This window comes from Coregonus clupeaformis, chromosome 40 (assembly GCF_020615455.1).
Source record: "Coregonus clupeaformis isolate EN_2021a chromosome 40, ASM2061545v1, whole genome shotgun sequence".
NCBI classification, from domain to species: Eukaryota; Metazoa; Chordata; class Actinopteri; order Salmoniformes; family Salmonidae; genus Coregonus; species Coregonus clupeaformis.
In genome coordinates this window covers 2,646,401-2,659,174 of record NC_059231.1, presented here as the reverse complement: position 1 = coordinate 2,659,174, position 12,774 = coordinate 2,646,401, and the positions used below count along the sequence as shown (strand labels likewise).

The 12,774-nt window shown below is 42.9% G+C and overlaps 1 protein-coding gene across 1 annotated transcript; it reads left to right on the top strand.

Moving 5' to 3' along the window:
- Window positions 1-713: 713 nt before the first annotated feature.
- Window positions 714-10,869, top strand: LOC121555197 (isocitrate dehydrogenase [NADP] cytoplasmic-like). Its single transcript, XM_041869038.2, has 9 exons — window positions 714-821; window positions 1,401-1,530; window positions 4,753-5,044; window positions 5,935-6,037; window positions 6,636-6,813; window positions 7,227-7,378; window positions 7,606-7,746; window positions 8,069-8,231; window positions 9,999-10,869. The coding sequence occupies exons 2-9, from the start codon at window positions 1,409-1,411 to the stop codon at window positions 10,084-10,086; spliced, it is 1,239 nt and encodes a 412-aa protein (XP_041724972.1). The 5' UTR covers window positions 714-821; window positions 1,401-1,408; the 3' UTR covers window positions 10,087-10,869.
- Window positions 10,870-12,774: the final 1,905 nt, after the last annotated feature.

Here is a 12,774-nt window from a genome sequence, read left to right as displayed (position 1 = left end):
CCTGTAGCTGTGTGGGATAACGCTATTGGCTGGTTTAGGCAAAACTGGTGGATAAATGAAGATAGTGAACTAAGGCCGTTTACCATTAAAATTTATTTTCAGTTTCAGTCTACTTAACTGGGTGTTTCTCCTATAGACACCAATGCAATAGCAGCTGGGTCTGGTCTCCTTAATACATTATTTCATTGAGAACAAAAACGTCTCTGGTTTAGGTTTTGACATTTCCCCTGATTGGTTCACTTGCGCTTGCGCTAACCAGAAGGGGATTCGATTAATTCCCCGTGCAAACCCGGTTTAGCATTGATTACATTCGTTTTGAAACCGGGCTGGCTACCGAGGGTGAGCCGGGTTCACCGGTCAAAGCCGACGATTAAGTCGGCTGAAAACAAAAATGACGTAGTTCTTTGTAGGCCAGTGTTTTTACATGCAAAAGTTTTGCTCATTATAAAAACATGTATATCGCTATATCTGCCTTCCAAGGAAAACTACCTAGAAATGTGTAGCATTTATTTAATAGAAAATAATTTTTTTATGTTTCTGAACGATTCATCATGCTGTTTTGTTGACATTATGGCCCTGTCAAACTCGATTTGAGCCAGGCTCTCCTCCCTCACCGCTTTTGCCTGGTGACGGGCAAAAGCCCTGTTTACCCCAGTTCGGTGTAATCGAACTCTCTCCAGGTTGACTCGTCAATTTATATGGAACCGCGCCTCTCCTCCCGCAGATAGTAGTCGCAGCCTTGTAAAACCAGTTGGTGTAGAACAAGACGCTCTACCGCCTCAACTATTACCCGCAGACTGTGGTTCTGTTAGAAAACGAAGGTAGGCACTCATAATATCTGCTACAAGGTTATGCTTTTCAAGCGTAGGCATATTGTGCCTAAACGCTTTTATTTGGTCAGTTTTCAGAAGAAGCAATGTATCGATTAAAAACTGTAGCACCAATAATGCCTTGTTGATTGGATACATTTTATCTCAAGGTTTCTTGCCTTGATATTGCTTGTAGCTAATGTAGGGTATCCATTTTCAGTTTTGAGAAATGGGCAAAAAGTGCTAAAACCCACAATAAAATTTGATTTGAAACTAATTCTGGTTGAGGTGAAGTTGTTAGACTTGTAAAACTAGAGGTTGGAATGTCTTTTGAGACTGTCCCAGTTTAACCAAATGGAGTAAACTGCGTTCATAGAATAAAAATGCTGACTCACTGGTCTAGTAACTTGCAGTTCCAGTTATAAATGAAGTTTATTCAATTTGTATGTACTTTAGACCAGGGGAAATGGCCTTGACTGTATCACTGCTGAAATAACTTCCATGTTCAGAAGGCTTGCCAGTTGCCACTTTCTTGTTCTGCTGCCTTCCCCCCCACACACACACAACTTCACACAACTTTCCCTCCCCCAGGTTCCAGGATGTCCCAGAAGATCAAGGCAGGGTCGGTGGTGGAGATGCAGGGGGATGAGATGACCAGAGTAATCTGGGAGCTCATTAAGGAGAAGCTCATCTTCCCCTACCTGGAGATGGACCTGCACAGGTGACTTAAACCTGCTGATACACCAGGGACTGTATTACATTTACATCATTTAGCAGACGCTCTTATCCAGACCGACTTACAAATTGGTGCATTCAACTTATGATAGCCAGTGGGACAACCACCTGTTTTTTTTTTTCTGTTTTTTTATGGGGGGGTGGGGGAGGGGGGAGTAGAAGGATTACTTTATACTTCACATTTTGCAATGAAAATGAGCACTTCTTATTGGACAAGTTCAGGTAGTCCCTCCCAGTTTCGACACATTTCCTATACATTAAATATATAGAAAATATAACAGAACTGGAATGAATAGAGCGGAGTCGTATCAGTGTTCTGAATCTACATGATAGACAAGCATGTCTTTTCTATTCAATATATGTCTGTCTAAAGATTCTGTAAGACGTGATGTTGAAATGCTGACCATAGCTGTGCACTGCACTAACCCTTGACACTAGCACGATATCACCAAGGACAGGTGTGTTAGTTGTCAATGCATATTATTGTGCAACGGCTTCTTTATTGTACTCTCATGTTATCCTGTGTTTGATGTCTGTTCAGCACGTGTTTCCAGTGTTCGGTAGAAGAGAGAGGTGCTGCCCAGATCTAAGGGACTTGCATAATAATTGACCGTTTTTGAAAAGACAAATGCTTATTCAAATTCTGAGGACCAGTTTGTTCCTAGGTTTAGCTGTTTTTTATAGAGCAGTGTATTACCCAAACCCCCAGACAATCTGATCACATGACGTCAGCAGACTAGTTGATCTAGATGTGGCGTGGTTGATAGAGTACAAACCAGAACGAATGCTTTCCAAGATGTACAACTCTGGTCTGTCAAATTCGAACTGTTCAAGTCCTATGCTCCAGTCCACTCCTCTTTTTACGCTAGACCTTCAGACTGTGGACTGATATTAAACACACACACAACATTGGCTGCAGCGCTGTGATTATCACAATTGTACATTAGTTTTTCAGTTCTGTCTTAAAACAGTTAGAAACTTTTGATGTTTTTGAGAACTGCCAGTTAAAGGCAAAATGCATAAGGTCTGTGTTAAGAGCTTAGAAGTTCTTACTTCTTTCACAATATTTTCAGTATTGATGCAACATGATATGTTGTAATAGTTATTCTATAACCAACAGGACCACGTAGCCTTAGTCATAGTGAAAATACACACCTCCCAGTGTTCCAAACCCATGACCTAACCTTGTCCCCAGGCTATTGCGCACAGCACATAATAAGCCTGGTACATCAATGATTCAAAGCTGGTCTTAGTGGGAGTGGCCATTAGAATTCTATGGGAGTGACTTTAATGAGTAAACTATTTGTCATTTAATTTTAGCGAATCACACGACTGAGGCGTGGCTCTGTGTGCTTGTGGTGTGCTATTGTACGGGGGAGGGTTAGGGGGAAGGTGTTGTGGGAGATGATTGGTTGGTAGAATAAGCTGATGCCTATGCGCCGGGAGTTTCTCCCGGGCTTTCTGTATTGGCTAACAAAGGTAAAGTTTGACACGTTGGTCCAGCAGACTCTTCGCGCATTTGGGCGGAAGTGATTACCCATGACCTGACCTCTGTGGTCATGTTTATTACAAATGTCCAGGGATGTTTTTTTTAATTTTCTCCAGTAATTCAAAAATGAATCAAATTATTGGCATCTATGAAGTTGGTCAAGCGAGAAGGATAGCTTGAGTTTTTTTTTCTTGCAGGTTTGTGTTATTCCTGCTGTTTCTGTCTGTAGGGCACCCTCATTCGTTTTACAAGTCTTAGGAATGCATTTGGTGTGGTGGGGGATGTGGGTGGAGAGGATGGTTCATCTTGGTCAACCACAGTGCACACCCCCCTCAGGAGGCGCAGCAGCTTATCTCCAGCTCACACCATTACACAAAGCCTGTAGTGCTGTATCACACAGTCTCAGATGTGCTGATTTCCCAATTACGTTGAGTTGCACATCTAACCTGTGGTTGTCTGCATCCTAATATCTCTGATCTGACCTATGTCTGTGGAGCAGCACATTGTTGTAGTACTGGGCTAAGGGGAGGGGAGGGAGAAACTGGGTGAAAGGTTGTTAAACAATACCCAGTTTCCGCAAGGAAAGGCCTACAAGGAAATGTATAGGTATTTATGCTTAGTCTTGTCTTTTTGGACATATGAGTGTAGTGCACACATTTAGTTGTGAATTTGTGGGGGGATTTTCAATTTAGTGTTAGTTAAATCAATCAACCAGTCTTGCTTCTTGCATTGTTGTAGTTTGTGTGAGCAGACAACCCAGTCTCTCATTAACTATTGTACTGTATGTAGAAATAATACGTTGTTTATATGAACTAATAGCACAAACTCTAATAGCTCAATGCCACCAGGAGTAGGGCGTCAGTTGTCACTAGCTACCACAGCCACAAAGTCATAAACCGCACCTATTTATACCATTTCTCTTCTTAAAATCAAGTTTTAAACAACCTTAACCACACTACTAACCTTATGCCTAACCTTAAATTTAAGACCAAAAAGGCAAATATTTTACAATCTAGCCAATTTTGACTTTGTGCTTGCGGTAACTAGTGGAAATCCAGAGCACCCCCATCGCCTGCTAGGATGTGTTGGGTCTTTCAGAGGAGAAATTCATTAGTTCAGTCACGCAGCAGCAGCCTGCGAAGACTGGCCTCTTTGTTCACATGTTAGCATCTTCTATACTATTTCTGGTTCAGCCTCTCACCAAGCTTACTCTATGGTGACGACACTATCTGATTTACATAATTTCACACTGATTGAATGTTGCTCTGTTTGACACAAACACATTCTACTTTTTGCAAGTGTTTAATTCCTGCTGCATTTGAAACAGGAAGGTTTTGTTGTTTGCTGTGTCCCGTGCTGCTTGCTACAGAGTGGCTCTGTGTTAGACCTGATAGAGTAGGGGACTCCCTGATCAGGTGGTTCAGTCATCAGAGGTAGGCTTTGGATTGGGAATCCCCACTGACTTTATTATAGAAGGCTAAATGACATCAAACAAAAACACACAGTAAATGTATCAGCATTAAACATGTTAGAATCAGAATAAAGCCAACTTTAATACGAAGAATATGTCCCAGAGATTGGTTTCACAGGCCCACACACTTTTCATAGCATTTGTCCTCCCATGAACCCTAAAGGTAACAATTCTCCTCCTTCCTCCCTGCCGCTCATTTCCCCCCTCCCTGCGCCTCTCCCCTGCTACCCTCCCTGCCCTTTCCTCAGCTACGACCTGGGCATGGAGAACCGCAACGCCACGGACGACAAGGTGACGGTTGAGGCGGCGGAGGCAACGCGACGCTACAATGTGGGCATTAAGTGTGCTACCATCACGCCGGACGAAAACCGGATGGAGGAGTTCAAGCTGAAGCAGATGTGGCGCTCGCCCAACGGGACCATCCGTAACATCCTGGGAGGCACCGTGTTCAGGGAGCCCATCATCTGTAAGAACATCCCCCGCCTGGTGCCCGGCTGGGTCAAACCCATCATCATTGGCAGGCACGCCCACGGAGACCAGGTAACCTTTTACGAACCCTTCAGCAGTAGAACCCTTACTAACCATTCATCAAAACGTATTTATGCCCCCTTAATGATTGGCTCTCTAGGTTTCTCTCTAGGCCCTTCCTCCCTCACTTCCTTGAATCTGATTACCTCGAGAGAAAGGATGGATGCTATGCTACGCCATAGGTAAATGAAGCAATGTGTTAGTGGTACCCCGTCTCTTTTAACACGTTAAGGGTGATATTGTACAGTATCAAGTTGATCACATGTTAACTTCATGCAGACTAGAGATGTGGTTGTTGGGCCTGCTCACAGAGAGACAGATGGGCAGGTGGGGGAATGGTGTTGTCACTGAAGGCTCTGTCAGTCACTGATTAAATGGATGCGTTGGCCTTTAGACCATGTGTTGACACACTGGCTCCACATCTCAAAGTGCTACGTCATTCATACTGTACTGCAGCTAGAGAACAATCAAACCTCTACATGGCACCATGCCATAGTCAATGCGCTTTAACTCCAATTAGGTGGGAACTTGACCTTTTGGTTGGTTACTGTATTTGAGAATCACGTCACTGTATGGCCTGGATGATTGATAAGCAGGATACATGTTTTTTATATTATATTACAGTGCTATTTCGGATTGCTTTTTTGGTTGCATCCACACTCCTGATTGGTTGAAGCCACTCAGAACAATGTTTCATTTTGGACAGACATATCTGTATTTCAGCTCTCTAACAGCAATGTAACCTGTCATCTATTCCAAGATTACAGGTTACTGTCATCTACCCAGTGAACAGTAGTCCAGTGCCTGGTTGCCCCAGACAGGGATTGCACTTCTGTTTTTCTCCACTAGATAGAGCCCTTGTCTGTTACATCTATGACCTCTCCCTCTCTCCCCCTTTGCAGTACAAGGCCACCGACTTTGTGGTACCTGGACCTGGGAGACTGGAGATGAAATTCACACCCAAGACTGGGGAGCCAATGAACTTTGTTGTCCATGATTTTGAAGGTAAAACCACGTTTACTTGTCGATGAAAAATCAATCTTAAAATGTAAGGGAAATAATGTCCAGTATAGATTGTGTCCCGTATATAATATTGTATTTTTTAAACATTTTAGTCATTTAGCAGACGCTCTTATCCAGAGCGACTTACAGGAGCAATTAAGGTTAAGTGCCTTGCTTAAGGGCACATCGACAGATTTTTCACCTAGTCAGCTCGGGGATTAGAACCAGTGACCTTTCAGTTACTGGCACAACACTCTTACCAAAGCTACCTGCCGCCCCATATCTAAGCTACCTGCCGCCCCATATGACATACACAGGCTGGCACCATAGGCTATCTTTATATATGCTTGCAGTGTAAATATTACAATACGAGAACGCCGTTATCTGATTTTAACTCTGAGTTATAAATCAGCCATGTATCTCCCTCTCCTGCACATACTGTAGACAAACATTGAACTTTGATTAACTAGAGGGTGAGATTAAGGTTCGCTCCATCGCTCTGTTTGCACCTTCTCCAAAAAGGCTGTCTTAGTGTGTCTTGTGTGTTTATGTGAGCGTGGACAGTATCTTCATGAGATTGATGCGTCTGTCTGTCTTCCAGGTTCAGGTGGCGTGGCTCTGGGGATGTACAACACAGACAGCTCCATCAGGGACTTTGCCCACAGCTCCTTCCAGATGGGGCTGCAAAAAGCCTGGCCTCTGTACCTCAGCACCAAGAACACCATCCTCAAGAAGTACGACGGACGCTTCAAAGATATCTTCCAGGAGATCTACGAGAAGTAAGTCTGCCTGGCCTCAGACAACATTTGAGTCGAGTAAATCTTTATTGTCCCTATTGACAATATATTTTTCAGCATGTAGTCAAGACTCATGAAACATGAGTCACATACAAAGTATGGTTGATGATAATGGGTCAATGGCAGACAAGCCCCGCTGGTAGAGCTGGTAGAGCACGGCGCTTGTAACGCCAAGGTAGTGGGTTCGATCCCCGGGACCACCAATACACAAAAATGTATGCACGCATGACTGTAAGTCGCTTTGGATAAAAGCGTCTGCTAAATGGCATATTATTATTATTATTATTATTATTATTATTACTATGCATATTTTCAATGTCTGACTCCTTTAGAAAAGACAGTATGAGGTTTAGGTGTGTAAACCCTGTTCTCGTACCTGTTCCTGTGTGTCGAAGGCAGTACCGCTCTAAATTTGAGCAGAAGGGGATCTGGTATGAGCATCGTCTGATTGATGACATGGTGGCTCAGGCCATGAAGTCTGATGGAGGATTCATCTGGGCCTGCAAGAACTACGACGGAGACGTCCAGTCTGACTCTGTAGCCCAAGGTAAGACCAGCTAGTTAAGTCCACTCCAGTCTAGTACAGTCGTACTCTGGAATATTCTAAGACACTGTATCCCAATAGAAATTGAGTTAGACTTTTAGTTCGAGAACACTAAGGAGAATGCTGCTTTTATGTTGTCTTGGTAATACTGGCTCTGAGTGTTGTTTACATCCAGTTAGCTGTTAAGTACTTTGTGACAGATGTATTTAATGTCTCTGTGTGTCCCCCAGGTTATGGGTCCCTTGGTATGATGACCAGTGTGCTCATCTGTCCTGACGGTCGTACGGTAGAGTCAGAGGCGGCCCACGGCACAGTTACGCGCCACTACAGACAGCACCAGCAGGGCAAGGAGACATCCACCAACCCCATCGGTAAATTAGACACTGATACAATATATGTTCTATTTCATTCTGTCTCTGACTGATAATGCCTGCTCTAAAAAACCTTTTAGCCTAGCTCTTTTCCCTTCTGTGTGTAGATCTGAATGTAGCAGGGGTGTATTCATTACGCCGATTCTGTTGCAAAACATTTCTTAATCGAAACGTAACTGGGAGGGACCTACCTGAATTTGTCCAAGAAAACAGTTTCTATATGTTTGGACTAATGATTACACCCCAGCTAAGAGAAACACAGGCAACACAAGGACCTAGGAAAAGAGCTCAATGTTTTGAAATGTCCTGTGTGTGTGCGCAGCGTCCATCTTTGCTTGGTCGCGGGGGCTGCTGCACCGGGCGAAGCTGGATGACAACGCAGAGCTGCGTGTGTTTGCCGAGGCCCTGGAGGTAATCTGCGTCGAGACCATCGAGGCTGGCTTTATGACCAAGGATCTGGCTATCTGCATCAAAGGCATGGCGGAGTGAGTATCACACATACAGTTGAAGTCGGAAGTTTACATACACTTAGATTGGAGTCATTAAAACTTGTTTTTCAACCACCCCACAAATGTCTTGTTAACAAACTATAGTTTTGACAAGTCGGTTAGGACATCTACTTTGTGCATGACACAAGTAATTTTTCCAACAATTGTTTACAGACAGATTATTTCACTTAAAATTCACTGTATCACAATTCCAGTGGGTCAGAAGGTTACATACACTAAGTTGACTGTGCCTTTTAAACAGCTTGGAAAATTCCAGAAAATGATGTCATGGCTTTAGAAGCTTCTGATAGGCTAATTGACATCATTTGAGTCAATTGGAGGTGTACCTGTGGATGTATTTCAAGGCCTACCTTCAAACTCAGTGCCTCTTTGCTTGACATCATGGGAAAATCAAAATAAATCAACCAAGACCTCAGAAGAAAAATTGTAGACCTCCACAAGTCTGGTTCATCCTTGGGAGCAATTTCCAAATGCCTGAAGGTACCACATTCATCTGTACAAACAATAGTATGCAAGTATAAACACCATGGGACCACGCAGCCGTCATACCGCTCAGGAAGGAGACGCGTTCTGTCTCCTAGAGATGAACGTACTTTGGTGCGAAAGTGCAAATCAATCCCAGAACAACAGCAAAGGACCTTGTGAAGATGCTGGAGGAAACAGGTACAAAAGTATCTATATCCACAGTAAAACGAGTCCTATATTGACATAACCTGAAAGGCCGCTCAGCAAGGAAAAAGCCACTGCTCCAAAACCGCCATAAAAAAGCCAGACTACGGTGTGCAACTGCACATGGGGTCAAAGATTGTACTTTTTGGAGAAATGTCCTCTGGTCTGATGAAACAAAAATATAACTGTTTGGCCATAATGACCATCGTTATGTTTGGAGGAAAAAGGGGGTTGCTTGCAAGCCGAAGAACACCATCCCAACCGTGAAGCACGGGGGTGGCAGCATCAAGCTGTAGGGGTGCTTTGCTGCAGGAGGGACTGGTGCACTTCACAAAATAGATTTGCATCATGAGGATGGAAAATTATGTGGATATATTGAAGCAACATCTCAAGACATCAGTCAGGAAGTTAAAGCTTGGTCGCAAATGGGTCTTCCAAATGGACAATGAACCCAAGCATACTTCCAAAGTTGTGGCAAAATGGCTTAAGGACAACAAAGTCAAGGTATTGGAGTGGCCATCACAAAGCCCTGACCTCAATCCTATAGAAAATCTGTGGGCAGAACTGAAAAAGCGTTTGCGAGCAAGGAGGCCTACAAACCTGACTCAGTTACACCAGCTCTGTCAGGAGGAATGGGCCAAAATTCACCCAACTTATTGTGGAAGACTACCCGAAACGTTTGACCCAAGTTACACAATTTAAAGGCAATGCTACCAAATACTAATTGAGTGTATGTACACTTCTGACCCACTGGGAATGTGATGAAAGAAATAAAAGCTGAAATAAATCACTCTCTACTATTATTCTGACATTTCACATTCTTAAAATAAAGTGGTGATCCTAACTGACCTAAGACAGGGAATTTTTACTAGGATTAAATGTCAGGAATTGTGAAAAACTGAGTTTAAATGTATTTGGCTAAGGTGTATGTAAACTTCCGACTTCAACTGTACGTACGTACGTACGTGCATGCATACACAGTAAACCTGATTATGAAACTAGACTGACTCCAACTGTCTTTCTTTCTCTCCTCTCTTTCCTTCATCTTACTCTTCTCCTCTCCTCCCTTTTTAGTACCAAACGCTCAGACTACCTGAACACCTTTGAGTTCCTGGATAAACTGTCAGAGAACCTGAAGACCAAGATGTTCAACCAACCCTAACTGTGATCACCTCATCTACCAACTTCACCCACACACTATTGACACCCGGGACTATGGGCCAACACTGAACCACTGACGGGGGACTGTCTGCCCAGAACCTAACCAGAGCTTCTAGAAGACCTAGGACCCTCTGGACTTATTCATTCCCACCACCAGCAGTCTGTCGGCTAAAGGAGGTGTCTTGTCCAGGGGGAGGGGATGTCCTCCTAAAGCTAATGCATCATTCCCGTCTGAACTACTTGCCATTGCTGTCCCACTCTCCCCCTGCTTGCTGTTGCTTGGCAATATGAATATTCATGTAGACTCATTAAACTCTAAACTTGCACTAGGGTCCCCTATAGTTGGCGTTGATGTCATTTCCTTTGGTGTTGTCGGTCAGTGAGCAGTGATCGGAGACAGTCCTGCCTGAGTTTGAGGGTAGTCGTACCCTTTTGTTGCCTTGTTTTATGTCAAGTGACCTCGGTCTGTCATACCATAATATATTCCATGACAACTACTGTAGTAGAAGAAAGCCTGTTTTGAGTTTTTTGACAGTCTTGACTTGATGGTGTCATTGATTCACACAAAGCTATAGTAGCGTCACTCACTCGTTGTGGAAGAGATCGTTTTAAGCCTGCTTGTTGTCTTTGTGTGTTTACTATGTTAACACCTTACCCCTCATATAGAAACCAGTGTCAATGTACCTTCATCTGCCAGTAAGCACACAGAACCAGGGGATGTAGGTTTGTACTCGACAGTCTGTGTGGTCAGAATATTAACTCAATAAATGGGCTTTGGAGAAAATTGTGGTCTTGTGCGTTCAGTATTTCTTGTCTATTACACCATTTAAAAATGTTGTGTTGTAAAACGATGTTTATCTAGCGCCACGATCTTACAAAAAATACTTTGGAAGATTTTAAAGTTTCTTACAGTTTGCCCCCAGATGGTGCCATTGTAATCTGTGTGACATTGTTTATCAGGTGTAATAGCTTCTTCCATTTCATGCAGAGATAAGATGTATAACAATGGGCTATATCCAATGTATTATCAGTTGCAGCACAACATCCCTCAAATCCTTATAAAGCACTGTATGGATGACTGTGTATGATATGTCCACATGGAGTATAGGCCTACAGTGGTGCACCTTCCACATGTACATAGTCAGGAGCACCCTTGGCATGATTAGCTTTTTGCACCAGATGCAATCCACGCGGTTAATCCTAGCGCAAGTGGAAATGGGTGGATAGACCCAGAGGGAAATAAAGGAAACGGAGGCACTTGGACATCCAATGGAAGATGGCGAGAACCAAGGCTTCCAAAAAGGTATCAAAGCCTGTAGGGCTGCTACTATTGTCCCAACGTAATTGGATTTGGTCCGGGAGAAGAAAGTCTCATTTACCAGTCTGAGGCTCCACATAGATGGCTGTGCCACTGAAAGAGCAGGATGATTAGCTGTGAATGGGAACAGTGGTTACTATTTTCAAAACCGGGATGGATGGATGGATGGGCCAACAGGACATGGCGTGTTGCTTGTTGATGTGGGTCTTCTTGATCTATCAGCTCTCAGAGGGAGTAAACACATTAGCTGGTATTTGTGAACCAAAACTTATTTGGAAGTCTTAAAGAAAGCCTCCAGCAAAAAATAATGATTTCTAAAAAGGTCTATATTCACAAGGTCAACGAGTAGGCGACTACCATAGAGATAGAACATCAGCCTTTCTACAGCGGAGAGTGGGCTATGTTGAGCCCTTTTTTTACATTCAGCATCACCTACGTCAAGGTAAATCTAGTAGTCTTTCTAACAAAGATATCTACATATATTTCAGGATATTGTGTATCCCTGGAAATAATCAGAATTCATGTAAACATAACAGTTTTGAAAACATTGCTTGTTCAAAAAAAGTGGTCTCTTGGCACAACTTATGTACAGTGAGGGAAAAAAGTTTTTGATCCCCTGCTGATTTTGTACGTTTGCCCACTGACAAAGAAATAATCAGTCTATAATTTTACTGGTACGTTTATTTGAACAGTGAGAGACAGAATAACAACAAAAAAATCCAGAAAGACGCATGTCAAAAATGTTATAAATTGATTTGCATTTTAATGAGGGTGTAGTGTCTAAAAGACACACCTTTGCTGGTCCATGCTGTAATGATAAGGAATCCGCCGACACTGTACTCTGTTTATAAAGGTTTATTATAACAAAAGTTCCAGCATCGGAATTTGACAGATACTGCAGATATCTGGAGACAGCAACAGCCAAAATCTGTAATTCGCTATTCTGCTATTCTATTGTTCAAGACATGGTTTTATATCATTTATGACGTAATATGGTGTGATTCTAAAAACCAATCCCTAGTCTTTTTCACATCTCTCCCCATATCATCTTTCCATGAACATTAGTAATGCTTTCCAGATGTTTCAGCAAAGTAGAGTAAAGTTCATCTGTTACACCATTTTGCAACATCAGCAAAATCTTAGAGCCAAGTTTTCCTCTAACACACTTTCTGCAACGGTCAGCATATCCTGGACTGTAAGACACTACAAGGGAAATAAGTATTTGACCCCCTCTCAATTAGAAAGATTTCTGGCTCCCAGGTGTCTTTTATACAGGTAACGAGCTGAGATTAGGAGCACACTCTTAAAGGGAGTGCTCCTAATCTCAGCTTGTTACCTGTATAAAAGACACCTGTCCACAGAAGCAATCAA

Bases quoted from the DNA above. Each gene is read 5' to 3' on its own strand.
- LOC121555197 (XM_041869038.2), top strand. From the start codon at position 1,409: ATGTCCCAGAAGATCAAGGCAGGGTCGGTGGTGGAGATGCAGGGGGAT. The intron at 1,531-4,752 runs GTGACTTAAACC...CCCTTTCCTCAG, and splicing joins CTGGAGATGGACCTGCACAG to CTACGACCTGGGCATGGAGA. The intron at 6,814-7,226 runs GTAAGTCTGCCT...TGTGTGTCGAAG, and splicing joins TTCCAGGAGATCTACGAGAA to GCAGTACCGCTCTAAATTTG.